The sequence below is a fragment of the Pezoporus occidentalis genome, unplaced genomic scaffold (assembly GCF_034315485.1).
Source record: "Pezoporus occidentalis ecotype Australia unplaced genomic scaffold, CSIRO_AGI_Poc_V1 ctg135, whole genome shotgun sequence".
Taxonomy (NCBI): domain Eukaryota; kingdom Metazoa; phylum Chordata; class Aves; order Psittaciformes; family Psittacidae; genus Pezoporus; species Pezoporus occidentalis.
This window is the reverse complement of record NW_026913157.1, coordinates 3391131-3411238: the sequence shown is the minus strand read 5'-3', so window position 1 is coordinate 3411238 and position 20108 is coordinate 3391131. Positions and strand designations below refer to the sequence as shown.

Sequence of the window (20108 nt, the reverse complement as noted above, 5' to 3'; positions counted from 1 at the left end):
CACCCCAGCAAGGGTTTGTAGCTGCCATCCCTGTGTGGCAAGATGGGAGTGGGCTTCGGGTAGGATGACCTTCACTTTCCTTCCTCCTCCACTGATGGGAAGCCGCAAAGGATTTTCAGTGTTTCCTTCTAGCAAGAGCAGCTCTATGCTGCCTGTCTGCTGATGGAGGTACCTGGGAGCCTGACTCTTCTTGGCATTTCTTGCCATTCACGCAGCACACAATGGAGACAACATGCTGAATGCCAGGAGCCAATATGCATAACACTGGCCAGCACTGTCCTGTCCTCCTGTCCCTCCCCAGGCACCCAGCTTCTCTGGAGTGCCGCAGCTGGATGTCCTCTCTACCTTCCCTGTCTACCCTGAGCAATTACAGCTGGCTCCTTTGGTGCAAAGTCTGGGCTGCTACTGTCCCCCCAGATCAGCTGATGGAGACTTTCACCATGTACATGGGAACGTGACAAGCAGATCTGGCCCTGAAGAACATTCCCAAGATAGGGAAGCAAGAATAATGATAGGCAGGAACATCCTTGTCGCTACAGACTGTGTGATAATCCCCCTGCCTGCGCAAAATAATCCCCTGTCAATAGGCAGGAAATTAGGTGATAACAGACAGAGATTTCTTTTTAATCACAATTTAATGAGGTGTCTCAGGCTTGGACATCTGCCTTTGCATTTCATTTTACAGACCTTTATTTTGGTGCTTTTTAGGCCACCCCTTTGTCTTCATGTGGATACATAAGATCATCTTTTGTGCGTTTGGTAGTGTTTTTTTTCGCTATTACTACCATGAGAAAACAAGTACAATTCTACTCATTATGAACTGGGCCCACACATCAGCAAATAACAGCCAACAAAGTCTTTCATGGGTTCTAATTGCTGTGTTTTACATTGGGTTTGTTTTCTCCTCATTGTTTCCCTTTTACTTTTTTTGTATAAGGTTTGACACAGTCTCTTTCCAAAACAGGGAGAAGAAAGTGATATGTGGGATGAAAACCAGAGCATCCCTCCTAAGAAAGCTGGTGAGATGTCACCAGAGCTGCCCAGGGTCTCACTGCTGTCCCCAGGCAGCAACAGCTCCAGTGAGAACAGCCCAGTGCTGCCTGTCCAGGGTGCAACTGCTGCTGTTAAAACCCAAAACACCAAGATCTGGCTGCTGTGAAGCGTTTGGGCACATCAGCCCCTGTAGTGTCCCAGCAGGGAGTTGGGATTTCCATGTGGTTTGGGGAAGCCAAGGCATCCCCCTGAGCATCCCATGGCCTCCTGGTTTGCAAGGACAATAGGAGCAGGATTCACTTGATCAACATATGATGAATGGTTTCCATGGCAACTTGTCCTGGTTACAGCTGGTGACAGAGAAGTGAGTGACACAGTGACACCAAGTGACCATCTGGGCTATGCTGCCAGGTACCTCTTATATTTTAGCTCTGGCAGCACTTGAGAAAGCTTGGAACTCTCTGCTCTGCCTTCTCCAATCCTGGTAGCACATGACAGGCTGCTGGGATGGGGATGGCTCCCTCACATGGGACCCGAGGGCATGGTACCTGTCCCCAGCACACAAGCACCTTTTGCCTCTGTGGATTTCACCTCGTGGGTGCCCAGCAGGAGAGACAGCATCCCTGCCATGGGAAGCCACCACATGGGCTGTCCCCAGCACACCCCAGACACAGCCACCCTGCTGCTGGTGCCCACATTTTGCCCTGAATGAGACCAGTGGATTTGCTCAGAGAAGCAGCCCCATGCACCCAGGGCTGCGCAGCCCCAGGGTGCTGCCCTTTGCATCTGCCCCTGAGCTGCTCATGGGTGAAAAGGTCAAGAGGGACCTTTAGGGCTGCAGGAGAGTAAGGGACAGGGCAGGACACAGTGGTGGAGGAAAGCCCTGAGAGCTCTCAGGAAGCTGGGAAGGGAGTGTGCCAAAATCACTGTTGGTACAGGAGAAAACTAACAGAAGTTGCAGTATTATAGAAACATTTTTATGGTAAAATACCACTTGAACCAGCCTGAGAGTTGCCACTTTCAGGACGGTTGGTGTGTGTGGAATCCACTCCACAAGTTTCCCTAGGCAACACAACCTGCTATCATAGAGGAGCAATGGAGGGTGGAGCAGAGTGGAGACACCACGGCCGGGCTCTGCTGTACTCCCTGCAGACTGGGGACTGCGAACTTGGTACCATGCAGCTGATAAGCCACATAACAGCTGTCAGAGGGGAAATACAAGAGACGATGTCTGTTGCTGAGCCAGAAGCTGTGGAGAAATCAGGTCCCTTAGGTGAACCTTGCTAATTATAATTCATCATAATACTAACACACACTTCCATCCCAAAGTTACCCACATCCAAGGTATGACCACCCCTCACCAATCACATGCTTTAAACTTTTTATGATCTGTATCTTTAAATGAGAAGTGAAAGAATTTTATGCCATCAATAACAGAAGAATTGTGAGGCACTCAAGCTCCCCCTGAGAGTAAAGAAAAGTATAAAAGTGAATGAGAGGGGAGGGAAGATAAGGAAGACTCCATCTTAACTTCTGGAATCATTCAATGGGCTGAACCTGTCTTCTACCACCTATGGATGCCTATTGGGCAAGAACTTCATCTAATTCACACTAAATAACTCGCGCTAGCTGTTATTAGTGATTATAGTATGGTTGTGTATCACTTGTTTTTGTGATAGTTTTTGGATGGTTTTGCAGACAATCCCTATTACCAGCAATCACAAACCTTAATTTGTCATGATTTTATATTAATAAAGAGTGTTATTCCATAAAGTGCTAGTGTTAGTCCTTTGTGGGTGCCAGCAGTTGCTGACAGTGGGTAACATAAAGTGGGAAGACCCCCTGATGCTGTTGACATGTTTCCCTGAACAAGACAGTTGAATTGCCCTCACATCCAGCAGGACTGTTCAATCAAGGGTCCCTATAACAAGGGTCCCTATAACAACCGACATTGGTTGGCCACAAGGGTCTTGGCTTTCCGGGGGCACTGATAGACAAATCAAACATGAGGGGTTGAGAAAATCTCTTCCCCCACCCCCATTTCACATAACAGGGAAGCAAAGGGAAAAGCAGCTCTTTGCCTTTTGCTCCCTGCACACCATCTGCTGCATTTTCCCTCATCCCACAGAATCATCCTCATCCTCTCCCTCCACTTCCTGCACCAGAATCACTCTGGAAGTCAAGAGGAGGGCAGGAGGTGCTGCAGACCTGGCAGGATTGGTTTGCTCATCAATGGCATCCACGGCACTCTCCACAGAGCTCAGCAGTGACTGGGTCTGGTTAGCCGTCTCCTTCAGCAGGAAGCGGGTCACAAACTGGTCCACATTGCTGCCACTCTCGTACACCTGCCAAGGCAGACAGTGAGCATGGTGAGACCCACCACTGACCACCCAGCACCACCGGTGGTGCAGCATCCATCCAACATCCCATGCACAAGCTGTGTCCCCAACCACAAGGGCCACAGGAGGAATGAGCATGCACTTTCCCACCCCATGGGAAGCATCTTCCAACACCCATAGGTCACCCAGTATACCGCCCTCCATCATCCATCAGCCCTGGGACACACTTGTAGAGGCTGTGACAAGAGGCAGTGTGGGCAGCAAGGCACATCATTTTTATATCTATCAGCGGAGCAACAAAAAGGCGATTACCCAAAGCCCATCGTTGCTCACTTCACCGTGATCTTAAATATACCATTGCCTTGCAGGACAAGACACAGCAGGTGCAGGTATGAAAAGTGCCCCCTCCTGTGCTTTGGATCCCTGCTCTGAGAGCTTCAGCATGCTATTTAGTGCCTTAATCCACAGCAGCATGGTTGACCCAGTGCTAAAGTGAAAGTGGTTTTGGGATCATTAACATGGCTCTTCCCAGGCAGCTGCTAGATGAAGATGCCTTCAAGCCAGTGGCAGGGCCCACCAGCTGTGACACAAGAGCCTCAGCATATTTTGACATTAGGGTTTTTTTTCTGAAGAGGGAGAAAAGGAAAGTTCTGTCCATCTGGGGCCAAAGGCAGGGTGTAGTGGGAATGCCTTCACCAGGAAACATGCTGCTCCCGAGGAGCTTTGGTGAAAGAAGACAAGCTGTTCAAGCAACAGCAGCTTCTGGGGTAATCCAAACCCTCTCAAGACAGAAAACACTTAATAAAATGTGTTTTATTAAGCTGATATGCTTAAAGCACCCAGGGTCCCTTCCCCAGCACAGCCTTGCTGTGCCCTGTCCATGGCATGGTCCTGCTCCTCCACCTCCTGCCAGCCAACCAGCTGAGGCAGGAGACTGGCACAACTGGACCAATGCTGGCACAACCAGCCCAACATTGTCCCAACACCGTTCCAACACCAGCCCAACTCATCTGACCCCAGCCCAACCACACCAAGACCAAGCCACTGGCCACACCAGGTCTGGCTGAAGCTAATTATTTGGCATCAGAGCTGAATAAACTTACAGTGACAAAAAAAAGAAAGGCTCCTCTAAACCCAAACTTACTAACATCACTTTTCCCCAGTCTTTTCCCAACCCATCAGTGCCTGGTGGGACAGCATGTGGCCCAGACAAACCCCTGCTGGGTAGTCTGACGCTGTGTGGGTCTCCTGGCACAGGACTTCTCCAGCCTACATCTATTTGGACCAAAACCATCCTGTGATTCTGTTATTCTGTGACATGACATGAGGATGTATGCTCCCTGCTCCCTTCATGACACTGGCAATCACCAGACTCAGGGGTGAGAACAGAGCAGTGGCAGCACCACCAGTTATCTGACATGCAGCAGCACATGAGTATCCCAAGCTCCTCTGAGCAAATTATTCCTGAGTTATGGTGAAATGATTAATGAAGGTTATTTCTATGGCAACCAGAGCAGCTCTGCAAGAATCCAGAGGACCTTTACCTCCTGTATTAAATCATAAAAGAAAAATGAGATGAAGAAAAACACTTCTGGGGAAACTGGACACAGAGCTGATTTCTCACCCCTAATTTGGTAAAGGAGCATGAATTTCTTGATGGATTCTTAAGCATCAAACTAGTGCGGCAGTTAATGACTTGCCTTTAACGCAAAACCTTGTTCCTTCCCCCTCCCCACCACGGTGTTTCTGGGGGACACACATGATGTGGTGAGTATCGCCGAACAGTGATGCTGAGCCAAGCTGCCATGCAGTGTGCTGTATTCATGATCTCCTGCAGCTGCTTGCTCTAGCACTGTTGTGTGGCAGGGAGGAAGACATAAGGAGGGCAGGGATTGATGCTCTGCATTTCTTTTTCACCAGCACAACCCATCCCAGGGCACTGGTAAGACAGGGAGAGGACTGGCTCAAGGCACTCCATGGGCTGTAGTAGACCTGCATGAAGACCAAGCACTGGGATGCTCATCAGCAGCACACATGAGACCCTGCCACTTTTTGAGCCTTTCTCCAAGTAGGACCATGCTCTCCTTCACAGCCCCAGCACAGCATAGTGCACTACATCAGCAGTACCATTATCTGACGGTCGGGTCAGAGTGAGGAAAGCTGACATCAATGCAGGATATGAGGAGATGCATCAGAAGACCTCTGCAGGCTGGCTGCTCTTCCTTGCTGGCTATGCAGTTGCTGCTGGGCTTTTTAGACTAGGATGCTCTTGTCACCATGCCAAGCTCAGACATCTCCTGACCAGGTCCTGCCCAGTTTTTTCTCACCCTGTGTAGGCAGGCACAGTGATGAACATGCAGTCTGGGACCATGGGTGTGGCAGCTGCAGGAGAACAGCATCAGGGCCCTTCTGTGGGAGGCATGGGCACCACCAGAAACAGCAACAGAGCCAAGGGAATGATATGAAAACATTTGATGAGAATTTGGATTGGGAAAAAAATGGGGATGCAGTCACAAGTATTCTTGGATAGTTGAGCTATCTCTGCTCTGCCTAGAAAATACAATTTGTTCAGAATATGCAGTATACACTATATACATAGATGTGTGTATTCTTTCTAAGCACCATATTATATATATACTCATACATATCACATCTAAACAAGTCTGTATAGGCAGTGTATAAAATTCACTGTTCAGGGTACCCCATTCCTCATCTTCCTCAGCCAGTACCCTTGGAAATTGCCCCACACCAGGCCAAATCTGTCCCTTCACCCGGGCAATTATTTTATCATTAAATACATTTCCACTATCCACACTCTGCCTAAGGAGGGTGTATTAAACCAACATATCTCTTTGGCAAAGACATACTGCATTTGGGATCGGAAACAATTTCTTCTGTGGTTCCTGTGCTTCCACAGCTGCTCCCCCCCTTGCAAGCGCCTGCCTTCAGCTAGCAGTCTGCCCCTGATGAAGGCATAAAAAGATCAGCCAGGTGCTTAAGCAAGCTCTGGTATAATTACAGACTAACCCTCACACCCAACACTGCTCTGATTGCTGCCTCAGAGGAGGATGGCTGCTCATAGACTCAGACTCAGGACCATGTCCTTCCTCATGGGTTTAATATAGACTTGCAGGCCTCTGGGAGCTGCTGCTGCTAAAGGTGAAGCTGTGTGTGCTCCTGATTGGATTAGTCCTTTAATTAAGACTGAAGGTTTTCTGGGACATGATTTGCCCAGCCAAGCATGGGGGCTGGATGCAAGTGTGGGGCTGGCCAGAACTGGGGGCTGCACCAATGTCTCCCACTGCTGCTCCAAGTAATTTCCCTTTAATGCCCCTTTCCAGCAGGATCCAAAACACCACTACATTGTCATCCTCTAATAGTCACCCAGATCACATATCACATCCCCATGAATGCTCCAATTCCGTCAACTGATATTATCCCATGCTGTTTATCCCACTCAGCTTCCTATCCAGAGGTGTGAAGAGTGCACCACTGTTTCATCCATTTTAATCCATACATCAAACAAATGCAGTAGCGTGCTGCTATGTACCTCCACTTTTTTGCTCCTCTCCAAGACCCTACAGCCTGTCTCCTGCAAAAATGCCACCAAAAAATTCGTGATCAATCCCTCCCATACCTTGTGTGAACAGATTGTTCTCCCCCGCACGGGAGCCTGCCTCTTTTGAAAAATCCTATTCATGAAGGTGCAGGTGATGCTGGGTACTGCCTCATCGTATGGACTGGCTCTGGAGGATAGTTGCGAGAGTTAAATGCATAGTTAAATGTTGGGATTTTATTACCTAACTGCCTATCAAGTTGGTTCAGCTTTAGGAAAAATCATGAAGGTGATTGCCATGTTCCTTTAAATCAGCTTAACTCCCTACATTGGGATTTATTGGATGGAAGGATGTTGGGTACAAAGCTATGCCAGCTAGTGCAGAGGAATATCAGGGTGTCTGCGAAGATCTGATGTGTTTTGACAGGCCAGTAAGTACAATAGCTGGATCTGAAATGTGTGTACTCAAAAGGGTTTTCAGCAACCTCTCAGGATCTCCTCTAGCAAACGTCTTATTTGGTGTTGTGAAAATCAGCTCATTAAGAAGACTAGCTCCAAAGGAATCCTTCCCATTGTCTTATTTAAACATTTGTTTGTCTGTCCTAGGGAGATGTAATGAGGTTTGGTCTTACTAATTCCACCCTGAAGAGTCATTTCTTCCTTGCTTTGCTTGAGAAGTTAAAATACTTATGGAGATGATATAATAATTACTTCTCAGTGAAGCTGCTTTGTGCCAGAAGCTCGTGAGGGGCACATCTCCAAACCTGCTCTTTTCTGTTCAGCTAGTCCATTAGTTCAAGGCTAGAAAGAGTTTGCCCAGCCGCCTGGCCTTGATGTCTGCTGTTGCAAATGGGTGGCTGTGTGCATCTGCAGTGAGAAGCAAATGTAAAAGCCTGCTTAAAAGGGTGGCCTTGAGATGTCTGCAGGCGATAGCTCTTAGGACAGCCTTGGGAAACGCCACTGTTTGACAAACCAGGCATGAGCCAGAGACATTGAAAAATGAGAGAAGGAAAAGAGTGGGAAAAACACAACTTGTTTTAGCCACAGGTAATTGTGAAAAATATTGCCCAGTGCTGGGTCTTCTGGTCAGTTGACTGAGGTGCAGGCCTCAAATCCCACTCCTTCCCTCACATCACAGGCTTTTTATGTGCCTGTCATGTACCTTTCCACACACAGTGGTAGTACACATTGTGACGCAGGCTGCTCGAAGCCCCACCACAGCTCTTCCAGCTTTCCATTTCCATATGCACCTGCCTCAAACCTGCCCAAATTCTGGCACAAGTTAAAGAAAACACCCTTGGTATGTGTTACCTGTGCAAACTGCTGCTGGCATTTTGAGGCCATTGACTACTTGCACTTGTCAACACCAGTGTCAAGCATCCCTTACGAGGCATTGCAAACTAATGCCTAAAACTGGGCACTCATGGCCAGTGTTGCTGTGGGTATCAAATGACTGAAAAAGATTTTCCATACTGTTGACCATCTCAAAGCTTCTTTGTCGGCATTTTTAAAGATCACTATTTAGCTCATTAAGGCTACAGGATGCAAAATATAAATGAGTCTGTTCCACCCATGCACAACAAAGCAGGGGGGGTGGAACTTGATGATCTTAAGGTCCTTTCCAACCCTAACTAGTCTATGATTCTATGATTCCCTGACATTCCCCCCCCCCCCGACAATCCCACACCTTCCCTTTGCCTTGCTGCACTACAGCCTACCCAATGAGGCTTTCCAGCACTGATTTTTCAGTTAGATTAGCCAAACTGGCTGACATTTACCAAGCCTGGGGACATAGATGGCTTCCTCAATTTTTATTAACTCCAACCACGGCCAAAGCATGCCCACAGAGTGATGGCACCAAACCCAGGAGGCTTTTCAAGCAGAAACCAAAGCCAGTTCTGTTTCACCCACACTTTTCCTCCAGTTTAAAAAACAACAACAAACCATTGTCATGCCATGAAACACCCCTGTCAAACCTCATCCCAGGATGATAGAGATTTGTCTTCCACCTACTCCCCCCTTTAAAAACCAGGCATGTGTTGCACTGTAACCTCCGAGTGGCTGATTTAAATGCATTGCTCATAATTGCTGTTTCCTTCCAAGAGATATTTTCTTAGAATAAAACTCAGACCTGCCTCTTGCTCCTTTCCCTCTCCTCCTGACTCTAAATCCCTTCAAAAGCAGAGACCCAAAACTGGTTTCCTGGCACATAATCAGTAGAAGAAACCTGAGGAGAAGAAACACTTAGACAGCTGATAAATGAAAGCATTAACATATGAAAGACCCTCAGCCTTCCCAAAATGGCTCTAAAAAAACCAAATGAGACACCTGTTCAGATAAAAAAAACTTGTCAATGGCATCACATGGGTTTTAGAAGTCTTTTGCTATAAAATCATCCTTTTATAAAACTTGGTATTTTACCCTTCTCAGCTCATGTTTGCCTTGTCTGGTCCTGAATTTCTTCTGCCATGGAGCCTTCCCAAGCAACTTATTACAGGTCTTTCCCCTTCTCTTTATTAGAAAATCTTGCTGAAATATAATCCCATTATTTCTTGTTGCTGCCACATGGATGTGAAGGACAGGTAACTGTTGGCTCATGCATGCACTATACATTGCATTCCCTGAGGTCACCTATGTATGAGGCATGTGGCACTTTTGCACCCTGTCCACTTACTTAGTAGACAAAGAACAGACTGGAAAATGATGCAAACACCCTACTTCTTAACCTGTAGCTATAACTGGCCTTTTCCTTCACACAGGTTCCTAATTAGTTATATTTAGTATCCACAAGACAGTAAATTAATACATATTTTATTTCAGTTTTCCAAGGAAAGTACAGATTTTGTTTTCCAAACAGGTCCTCCTCAAAAGACCCTGCAGATGTAACAATGTGGGATGGTCAAGCTGCTGAAGAATCAGCCTGGTTGTGCCAGCTGGTTATGTCTTGATGTGGTCCCTGCCTTTCCTTTTGTTGGCTCCTTCAAAGCTGCTCTAGGGCTATTTGGCAAGACCACAGCACTGATGTCTGGTGGATTTACTCCTCTCGCCATACTATTTGTCTAATCCCAGGAGCAAAGGCCTTAAAATGGGAGGAGGGAGGAAGCAGGAAGAAACAGGGGGTCCATGAGAGCTGGAGCCTGGGCAGCATGAGCAGGATTTACAAAGAATCATAGAATCTTAAGGAAAGGACCTTAAGATCATCTAGTTCCGAACCCGTGCCATGTGCAGGGACACCTTATACACTAGACCATGTCATCCAAGGCTCCATCCAGCCTGGCCTTGAACACTGCCAGGAATGGAGCATTTACCACTTCTTTGGGTAACCTGTTCCAGTGCCTCACCACCCTCACGTAAAGAACTTCTTCCTTATATCTAACCTGAACTTCCCCTGTTTCAGTTTAAACCCATCACCCCTTGTCCTATCACTACAGTCCCTAATGAAGAGTCCCTCTCTGGCATCCTTGTAGGCCCCCTTCAGATACTGGAAGGCTGCTATGAGGTCTCCACGCAGCCTTCTCTTCTCCAGGCTGAACAGCCCCAACTTTCTCAGCCTGTCTTCATAGGGGAGGTGCTCCAGTCCCCTGATCATCCTCGTGGCCCTCTTCTGGACTTGCTCCAACAGCTCCATGTCCTTTTTATGTTGAGGACACCAGAACTGCACACAGTGCTCCAAGAAGATGTTCTTCCTTCTCAGAGGAAGAAGAGGGACATGAATGTTGCAACAACAGACAAGCAGATAAGCAGTGAATAAACATCTTTATCTAAAATGAGCTTCAAGAGAAACCTTCCTAAGATTCATCTCCCTGGCAGCCCCCTTCTGCTCCTGGTAGTCTGGCAGCCTGGCAGGCTGACAGCCTGGCTGGATCTCATACACAGCCCTGTGGGGCTGGCAAGGAAATGTCTCTGGATGGTATTGAGTGGAGAATTGGCTTTCTGGTCTGGAGTTTGAATAGAGAAGTTGGGAAAAATTCAGTTCTTGCCAGACTGGAGTGTCACTTCTTGCTTTAATTTGCAGTGCAATATTTTCTTAAATTCAGAGAAGACTTGCAGAAATACTTTCTGAGAAGCTAAACAAATTATAGAATCACAGACTGGTTTGGGTTGGAAAGGACCTTAAGATCATCTAGTTCCAACCCCTGTGCCTCACCCTAGATAGACCATGTTGCTCAAGGCTCTGTCAAACCTGGCGTTGCATGCTGCCAGGGATGGAGCGTTTTCCATTTATTTAAAAATGCCTTGTTTCCTGTTGGATTATTAATGAACTATAAAGTTCTGTAACTTTTCACAAAATCCACATCATTTTTTTTTGCTATAGAATTTGATACTGAAATTGTTCAGAAATGTATCATTCAAAAGATATGGAAAGATGACTCATCCTTTACCAATTCACCACCCCAATGCCATTCCTTTCTTTTTTAATCCAAAACCATTCACCATGAATACATCTTTAACTGCATTGTAGGAGTGTTTCAAAGCTGGTGCTTCATCATAAAATCACCCATCCAAGAAAGGGGAAAAAAAGCAGCTAATAGTCCCTAAAACAACTTCATCCCCACCGGGGCAGATCTCTGTGCTGCAAGGGTGAGGATGGACAATGCTCTGAGACCCCTAGAACAGGCAAACTGGCCATTTTAGCAAACATCCTGACCCCTAAAGAAGAACCAAATGCTTCTAAGTAGGAAGATGACAAGATGTACGGAATCTCCCAGCAGTCAGCCAGGTACAAAGCACCAGGAGATGAGCTGTCAGCCTCCTGACACAGCAAATTGCTGCTCCAGGAGCCTCAGAGACCTTGATATGAACATTAACTTTGTTCAGCAGAGCAGGAGAAAACAAGCTCAAATTAAATGAAAAGATGAGATAAAGGATTAGCTGGAGGGTGGGAGGAAAAGATAACTTTTAAGAATTAATTCTACTGAATATTTTATCTTGACGTGTCATCATTCAAGAAAGAGCAATATATTTGGCAAGCTTAATTTTGGCAGGTAAGAATGTAAGCTTAATTTGGGCGGGTAAGAATGCAAATGAGAGCATTCTATATTGCTGTTCTGGACTGTGCTATAAAACAAGAAGAAAGCCATCCATCATTTTTAGCATCCAAGACTGATGGCTGCACAAACAAGCACTCCTTTGCAGTGTGCTGCTAGTGGCTGAGAGCTGGAGGAGACCCATGGCCACGCTCTCATCAGCAGCAGGGAGAGGAGGTCTGCAGCTCCCACTAAGCCCAGCATCTCCTGTTCACTGTGATGACGTATCATAAGGCAGAGATAAGATGGGTGAATTGTAGCAGAATTTAACCCACAAAAATAACGTATGCAGACCTACTCACCCATATGTATGTACTTCTGAGCTTCCTAGTGCTGCTAGAGCATCAGCAGCTGGTATTGAATGTCAGTACACTCACTTTTCCCTTTATGATTTACATATTCTCTCATCTATATAATGTTTTCCCAGGAAAATGTGTTTGCAGCTGGTTTGGGTACAGTGCCTGTCTGCAAGACATATATGTGGTATTTGGGACCCTGACATGAAAAGGCTTTCAGGGGGCTGTAATGTGTCCCCACTTGGTCATATTTCCACTCCAGGTCCATTAAATGAGACAAAAAGGATTTTGGCAAGTGACAGACTTGCAATGGAGCTGGCAGCAAGCAAATAAGGAGTAAAACACTGTTCCACATCTCCTTTTACTTCCTTCCAGGACTGAAGGTGATGCTGAACATCAAGTCGAGAGTGGCCCAGGGCAACCTGCAGGTCTCCAAATTCCCCCGATTTTGACAGCACCCACTTCCCTCCCTGCTCACCCCACTCCTGGCTCTTGATGAAGCAGAAGGGTGCAGCCTTTCCCCACACTGTGTTCATGAGCACCAAAGACATCAGCTCCATTTCATTCCAGTATGTGCATAAGGGCTGTTGCAATTTTACCTCTGGTTTTGGGCAGTTTTGCTTTCCAAGCTGAGAGAGGGCTTATGCTAAGGACAGTCACCAGCACTGCTTGGACTCATTTGGTGCCCAACAGGAGCATCTCCAGCAAGGAATGATTTGACCTTAAAACTGAGCTTCATCTTTGAGCGCATTCCTCAAACAATATTTTTGGTAATTCTTTGCAGCTTCATCTTAAATTATGCCTCACTATTAAAGTTCAGCCTTACTAATGTTTTCATGCCCAGTACTGCAAAAAGGAAGGAGGAGGAGCAATCCTAGTGTGGCAGTGGAAGCCATATTCAGCAGGAACAGGGCTAGTTGAGCCTTTTGGGTTCAAAAACCCACAAAATGTGCTTTTTTAACCAGGCCAAAGTACATTTCCCAGGGTGATGGTGCTGCTCAGTGGCAACCATCCCCTAAGTGCTGTCCTCCCAGCTCCCCAGGCACTGCCCTCGAGGCTGGCAGGGCTGGTGGAGGCATTGAGTGGACAGCCTGAGGCAGGGGGTCAGTAACCAAAGGGGAGGGACAGCATCCACTGTGCCCCACACACCCTTCGACATCCAGACATACAAATCACATCCTTCACAGTCACACTGGATTTGGTACCTCCTGACTGCACTATAAACCAGTAAATGATTATTGTATAAGAACATCTCCCACTATCAGCTTTTCTTAGATCCTCAAAGTTCATTTCCTTTCTCTCCAGTCTAACTTTGCATTTCCCATCATCACTGGCAGTCATTTCAACACAGCACAGACAGCATCATATTGGAAAATAATGACAATGACAGATTTTGTTTTGCTGTATGAGACCTTCCACCACTGAATCTAATTACTGCTGATACTGTGTGAGCTCCTCTAGCATGAGATAATTGCTGCTTTCTCTTTTTATGAGCAAGAAATAATCAGTGCTCTTTTAAGGTGAGAAATATAAACAGCAATTAAACATCATGGCTATCCAGCTCTTCTTATCAGCAGGCACCTCTCATCAGTAAGCCAACACAGAAGGAGGTTAGGCTTCATTTATCATATACACTGAATACTTCTTTAATAGAAGGGAAAAGAAGGGAATAAGGAACACTCTGAAATGATCAGTACTTTTCTCCAGCTGATGAAATGCTTATTTTAATATGGAGAAGCAGGAGCATCTCACAAATAAAGCAGTTTGTTCACAAGCCCTAGCGCTCAGCATCAGCACCAGGCTCTTTGTAGGACCTGGCTTTGGGGAAAAGCTGCAGAGACAGCAACAGGCTTGAGCATTAAGCATGGGGGGGGGGGGGGCACAAAACCACACGTGACTTCTCCTAACCTGCTGCTGCAGCAGTCTTTTCCCTGAGCCAGTTTTCAAAAAATATATCTATATGTGTGTCTCTAACATCCTGACACCAGCACAGGCCCTTGGTTACAGTGTCACACGTGGGGGAGACGAAGCAGAAGGAGACCTTTATGGAGAGACCCATCAGAGAAGAGGGAGCTCACAATGGCTTTTACATTATAAGGTTGTATTGGTTCAGATCCCCAGAAGCCTTCTTCTAAACTTCTAATACTCTGTTTTGGCAATCCAGACACTAAAACCAGAAAGTCTAGTAAATATTTATTTATTTATTTATTTATTTTATTTTTTAGGGAAAACATAGTGAAAAAATCTCCCATTTAAAAAATAAAGCACTAATGGTTTACACAGTTTACACTCAGGAAAAGCTTCTGGTGCTGCCTGGAAGTCTGCCTTATCTGAACGCTGGAGATGAGTTTCACTCCCACCTACAACAGCTTACTTTCTGGTTTTGGGGTGTTGTTTTTTCTTTTTACCTTCAGTTCTTTACTTGAACAAAGCCCCTGCGTTTGAATAATTCAGTGATGAGGCTTGTACCACTTTGTTCACAAAATCACAGCAGGGAGTGACGTTTCTTACGAAATACTTTTGTTGGCTCCTCTCTGTGAAGCAGTCTTGCTCCTTTTGCTCACTTGCAAAAACTCTGCCAGATGATGAAGAGCAGCACACCCCATGGGCTGTTAAAACAGGGGTAATGAGGGCATGCTGAGGCAGCTTTAGGCATCTGGAAGGGAAATGTCTGCATTTGAGACAAAGAATCATAGAATCACAGAATGGCTGTGGTTGGAAGGGACCTTAAAGCTCATTTAGCTCCAACCCCCTGCAACGGGAAGGGCCAACTTCCACTAGACCAGGTTACTCAAAGTCCTGTCCAACCTGACCTTGAGTTCCAAGAAGGATCATGGGCTGAATCAAGGAGGAAGAAGGGATTATAAATAACTACCCTCACTCCTGCATCAGATTTCTAATGCAAGGTAATAGCTACACCCCTAGATGCCTAATTTATAAACTGGGAATAAGCTGCCTTCCACTTGTAAATTACTGGGAGAAATTAGTCATATACATTAACCTCACATTCAAAAAGCAATGGTGGAAGACATCATGAATAGAAAGTTGGAGTGAATTACAGAGATATCTATTATCATGTTAACATACATTTAAAATACATATTTGGCAAATCTAACTGCCAGAAAATTTGCTAATAATGAATATAAATGAGGTATTAAGAGACTCAGCAACTTAGCAAAAATGAACCATTACTGTTGTTCTGATTTTTTTTTACCCTTTCATAATCATAGAATCACAGAATCATAGAACAGTTAGGGCTGGAAAGGACCTTAATATCATCAACTTCCAACCCCCCCTGCCATGAGCAGGGACACCTCACACTAAACCATATCACCCAAGGCCTCGTCCAGCCTCGTCTTGAACACTGCCAGGGATGGAGCATTCACAACTTCCCTGGGCAACCTATTCCAGTGCCTCACCACCCTAACAGGAAAGAATTTCCTCCTTATATCCAATCTAAACTTCCCCTGTTTAAGTTTTAACCCACTGCTCTTTGTCCTATCACTACAGTCTCTAATGAAGAGTCCCTCCCCAGCATCCCTATAGCCCCCCTTCAGATACTGGAAGGCTGCTATGAGGTCTCCACGCAGCCTTCTCTTCTCCAGGCTGAACAGCCCCAACTTTCTCAGCCTGTCTTCATAAGGGAGGTGCTCCAGTCCCCTGATCATCCTCATGGCCCTCCTCTGGACTTGTTCCAACAGTTTCAGGTCCTTTTTATGTTGAGGACACCAGAACTGCACACAATACTCCAGGTGAGGTCTCACGAGAGCAGAGTACAGGGGCAGGATCACCTCCTTCGACCTCCTGGTCACGCTCCTTTTGATGCAGCCCAGGATACGGTTGGCTTTCTGGGCTGCAAGCTCACACTGAAGCTGGCTCATGTTCATTTTCTCATCGACCAGCACCCTCAAGTCCTTCTCTGCAGGGCTGCTCTGAATCTCTTCTTTGCCCAACCTGTAGCTGTGCCTGGGATTGCTCCCACCCGAGTACAGGACCTTGCACTTGGCATGGTTAAACTTCATGAGGTTGGCATCAGCCCACCTCAAAAGCGTGTCAAGGTCCCTCTGGATGGCATTCCTTCCCTCCAGCATATCAACCGAACTACACAGCTTGGTGTCATCGGCAAACTTGCTGAGGGCGCACTCAATCCCACTGTCCATGTCAGCGACAAAGATGTTGAACAAGACCGGCCCCAACCCTGATCCCTGAGGGACGCCACCGTTACTGGTCTCCAGCCGGACACTGAGCCACTGACCACAACTCTTTGTGTGCGGCCATCCAGCCAGTTCTTTATCCACTGAGTGGTCCATCCATCAAATTGATGTCTCTCCAATTTAGAGACAAGGATATTGTGTGGGACAGTGTCGAACGCTTTGCACAAGTCCAGGTAGATGACATTAACTGTTCTTCCCCTGTCCATCAGTTCTGTAGCCCCATCATAGAAGGCCACCAAATTGGGCAGGCAGGATTTCCCCTCAGTGAAGCCATGCTGGCTGTCACCAAGCACCTTGCTGTTTTCCATGTGCCTTAGCATGCCTTCCAGGAGAATCTGCTCCAAGATTTTGCCAGACACAGAGGTGAGACTGACTGGTCTGTAATTCCCTAGGTCATCCATTTTCCCCTTCTTGAAAATGGGGGTTATATTTCCCTTTTTCCAGTCATCGGGAACTTCACCTGACTGCCATGATTTCTCAAATATGATGGCCAGCGGCTTCGCAACTTCATTTGCCAGCTCCTTCAGGACCTGTGGATGGATCTCATCAGGACCCATGGACTTGTGCACGTTCAGATTTTTAAGATGGTCTCGAACCAGATCCTCTCCTACAGTGGGTCTGAGGTCTTCATTCTCACAGTGCCTGCATCTGCATTCCAAGACTTGGGTGGTTTGGTCAGAGCCTTTGCCAGTGAAGACTGAGGCAAAGAAGTCATTCAGAACCTCAGCCTTCTCCAAATCCAGGGTAGCCATCTCTCCCGAGAGCTTCCAGAGGGGACCTATGTTGTCCCTAGTCTGTTTTTTATTTGCTATGTACCTGTAGAATCCCTTCCTTTTATCCTTAACATCCCTAGCCAAGTTTAATTCTAACTGGGCCTTAGCTTTCCTAACCTGGTCCCTAGCTTCCCAGACAACATCCCTGTACTCTTCCCAGGCCACCTGTCCTTGCTTCCACATTTTATAAGCCTCTTTTTTCACTTGAATTTTCCTCAGCAGCAACTTATCCATCCAAGGAGGTCTCCTGGCCCTCCTGCTGCACTTCCTTCTGGTTGGGATGCAACACTCCTGAGCTTGTAGCAGGTGATCCTTCAATATCAACCAAGAGTCTTGGGCCCCCCTGCCCTCTAGGGCTGTATCCCATGGAACCGTCCTAAGCAGGTTCCTGAAGAGGCCAAACTCTGCTCTTTTGAAGCCCAGGGCAGTGAGCTTGCTGCACGCTCTTCTCACTGTCCTGAGGATCTCAAATTCGAGCATCTCATGATCGCTGCAACCAAGGCTGCCCTGGAGCGTCACATTTCCAACGAGCCCTTCCCTGTTGGTGAGCACGAGGTCAAGCATGGCACCTCTCCTTGTCGGCTCCTCTATTACTTGCAGAAGGAAGTTGTCTTCTACACAATCGAGGAACCTCCTGGATTGCTTGTGCCGGGCCGTACCGTCCTTCCAACAGATGTCAGGGTGGTTGAAGTCACCCATGAGAACAAGGGCCTGCGAGCGTGAGGCTGTTCCTATCTGTCTATGGAGTGCTTCATCTGCAGGTTCTCCTTGATCAGGCGGTCTGTAACAGATCCCCACAGTAATGTCTCCCATAGCTATATTCCCTTTAACCTTGACCCACAAACACTCTGTTCACTGCTCACCTGTCCCCAGACAGAGTTCCATACTCTCCAGCCTACCCCTAACATAAAGGGCAACTCCCCCTCCCCACCTGCCAGGCCGGTCTTTCCTAAAGAGCCTGTAACCAGTCATAGGAGCCATCCCAGCATGTTTCTGTGATGTCTGTTATATGATACCCCCGTAGACGTGCACACATCTCCAATTCCTCTTGTTTGTTCCCCATGCTACGGGCATTTGTACAGAGGAATCTGAGCCGAGCTCCAACTGAAGCCGGCTCATTGGCTGGGGCGGCTGGGATATCTCTACATTGCTGCAAGCATTTATTGTAGGTGCTGGCAACTGACTGGGTGTGTTGGGATGGAATGATGCCCCCCTCCCCCAGCACATCTAGTTTAAAGCCTCCTTGACCAGTCTCGCAAGCCTCCTACCAAAACTGCTCTTTCCCTTCTTTATCATCAGACCAGCTCCACCAGCCCCCACAAGACCTGGCCTACAAGCTTGGGTCCCGTGTTCAAGACACCCAAACCCCTGACTATGACACCACCCTTTTAACCAGTTATTAACCTGGCCAATCCTCCTAGCTTTTTTTAGGTCCTCCCCTGTACCCTGGAGAATTGATGAAAAGACCACCTGAGCTCCAGAGCCCCTAACCATCTCCCCAGGGCTCTGTAGTCCTTCTTTATGTTCCCCAGGCTACTACTATCTATATACTTAGCACCCACATGTATCACCAGGAGTGGGTAATAGTCCGTGGGACTTACTAGAGCAGGCAGCCTCTCTGCCACATCCCTGATCCGTGCCCCCGGTAGGCAACACACCTCCCTTGAGACAGGGTCTGGACAGCAGACAAGTGCTTCTGTCCCTTTCAGTGTAGAGTCCCCTACTACTACGACCCGCTACTTTTTCCTGGCAGCACCAGCAGAGATCTTCTTTACCAGGGCATCAGCCGGCTGTTTCTGCCTCGAGGGCGTTTCCTCATGAGCCCCCTGCAGGACAGCAAAGCGGTTCTGCGTGGGGACAGGGGATTGAGGGGGAAGCCCCTTGCTTTTGGTTGTCCTTTTCCTCCTTTTTTTGGTTTGTTTTTCTTTTTTGTCACTAATTCCCAGCTCCCCAGGTTAAAGGCCTCCTTCTTTCCTCCATGAGGTAGAGGGGAAGCTCGAGGCCCCTGCACAGTTTGGGCCTGGAGCAAGCATTCCTGCTTCCTCTCAGCTTCCCTGACATCTCGCAGCCTATTAACAGCATCCCGCAGCTCAGCCCCTGCTGCAGGAGGACCTCCACCAGGGAGCACCGAGTGCAGCCCTGCCCCTTGTGCCCCCTCCCGTCACCAGACCAGTGCAGGCACTCTCCTCTCTGCACCCCGAGCTCTGCACTGCAGCCTCCCCTCTCATCGGCTCTGTCTGGGTGCCTACGCTGGCCACCGCCGGGGCAGCCAGAGCAGAGCTCCCGGACCCGGCCCTGGTCATAACGACGAGTGCTCACCATCCCGCTCGCCTGCCCGTGCAAACTGCCGCGCAAACTGCCTCGACCCGCTCTGTTCGCCATGCTCCTGCAATAATATTGATTAAAAAATCACAAACACTTCAGACAGGTCAGTGCTTGGCCAGATTTTTGCTGTTAGTTTACTATGGCAAGACATCAACATGTGAAATATGTCGCTTCACTTTTCATGCTGCCCTCCTCACAAACAGTAATAAGGACAGATTTTGATCAAGCAAGAAAATCAGACTCTTTACTCGGAAACCAGGGGAGAGAAATTTGCTGCTTCCTGTTCTAAATGCTTAAACTTCTTATCATTACCACATCTTTAATGTGGAGTAATTTGAGTTTGTAAGATAAATTAGCTTTGAAGATAAATGAAAGGGAGATTTCAGTTTGGATTACTCAGTGGGCTGGAGTTGAATTGGAAAGTCCTTACAGGTGTTTGGAAAAACCAAAACCTTCTTCCTTGGCTTCACATTACTGCTCACAAACGAAGAAAACTCTACTTTTGTCTAGCCACAGCGCAAAAGAATGATGCAATTATGATTGAAGGTAAAAATGGGAGGACTTATTATCCTGAGGTAATAAATG

The 20108-nt window shown here is 47.2% G+C and overlaps 2 protein-coding genes across 6 annotated transcripts in view; one reads left to right on the top strand and one right to left on the bottom strand.

The window, feature by feature from the left end:
* Window positions 1-20108, top strand: part of HSDL1 (hydroxysteroid dehydrogenase like 1) — a 157185-nt gene that overhangs the window by 43064 nt on the left and 94013 nt on the right. The window lies entirely within an intron of this gene.
* Window positions 1-20108, bottom strand: part of NECAB2 (N-terminal EF-hand calcium binding protein 2) — a 100300-nt gene that overhangs the window by 3834 nt on the left and 76358 nt on the right. For all 5 annotated transcript variants that reach the window (XM_062609209.1, XM_062609206.1, XM_062609207.1 and 2 more), the window contains one exon: window positions 3202-3338. In XM_062609209.1, coding sequence (XP_062465193.1) covers window positions 3202-3338 — 137 coding nt within the window. The remainder of the gene's footprint in view (window positions 1-3201; window positions 3339-20108) is intronic.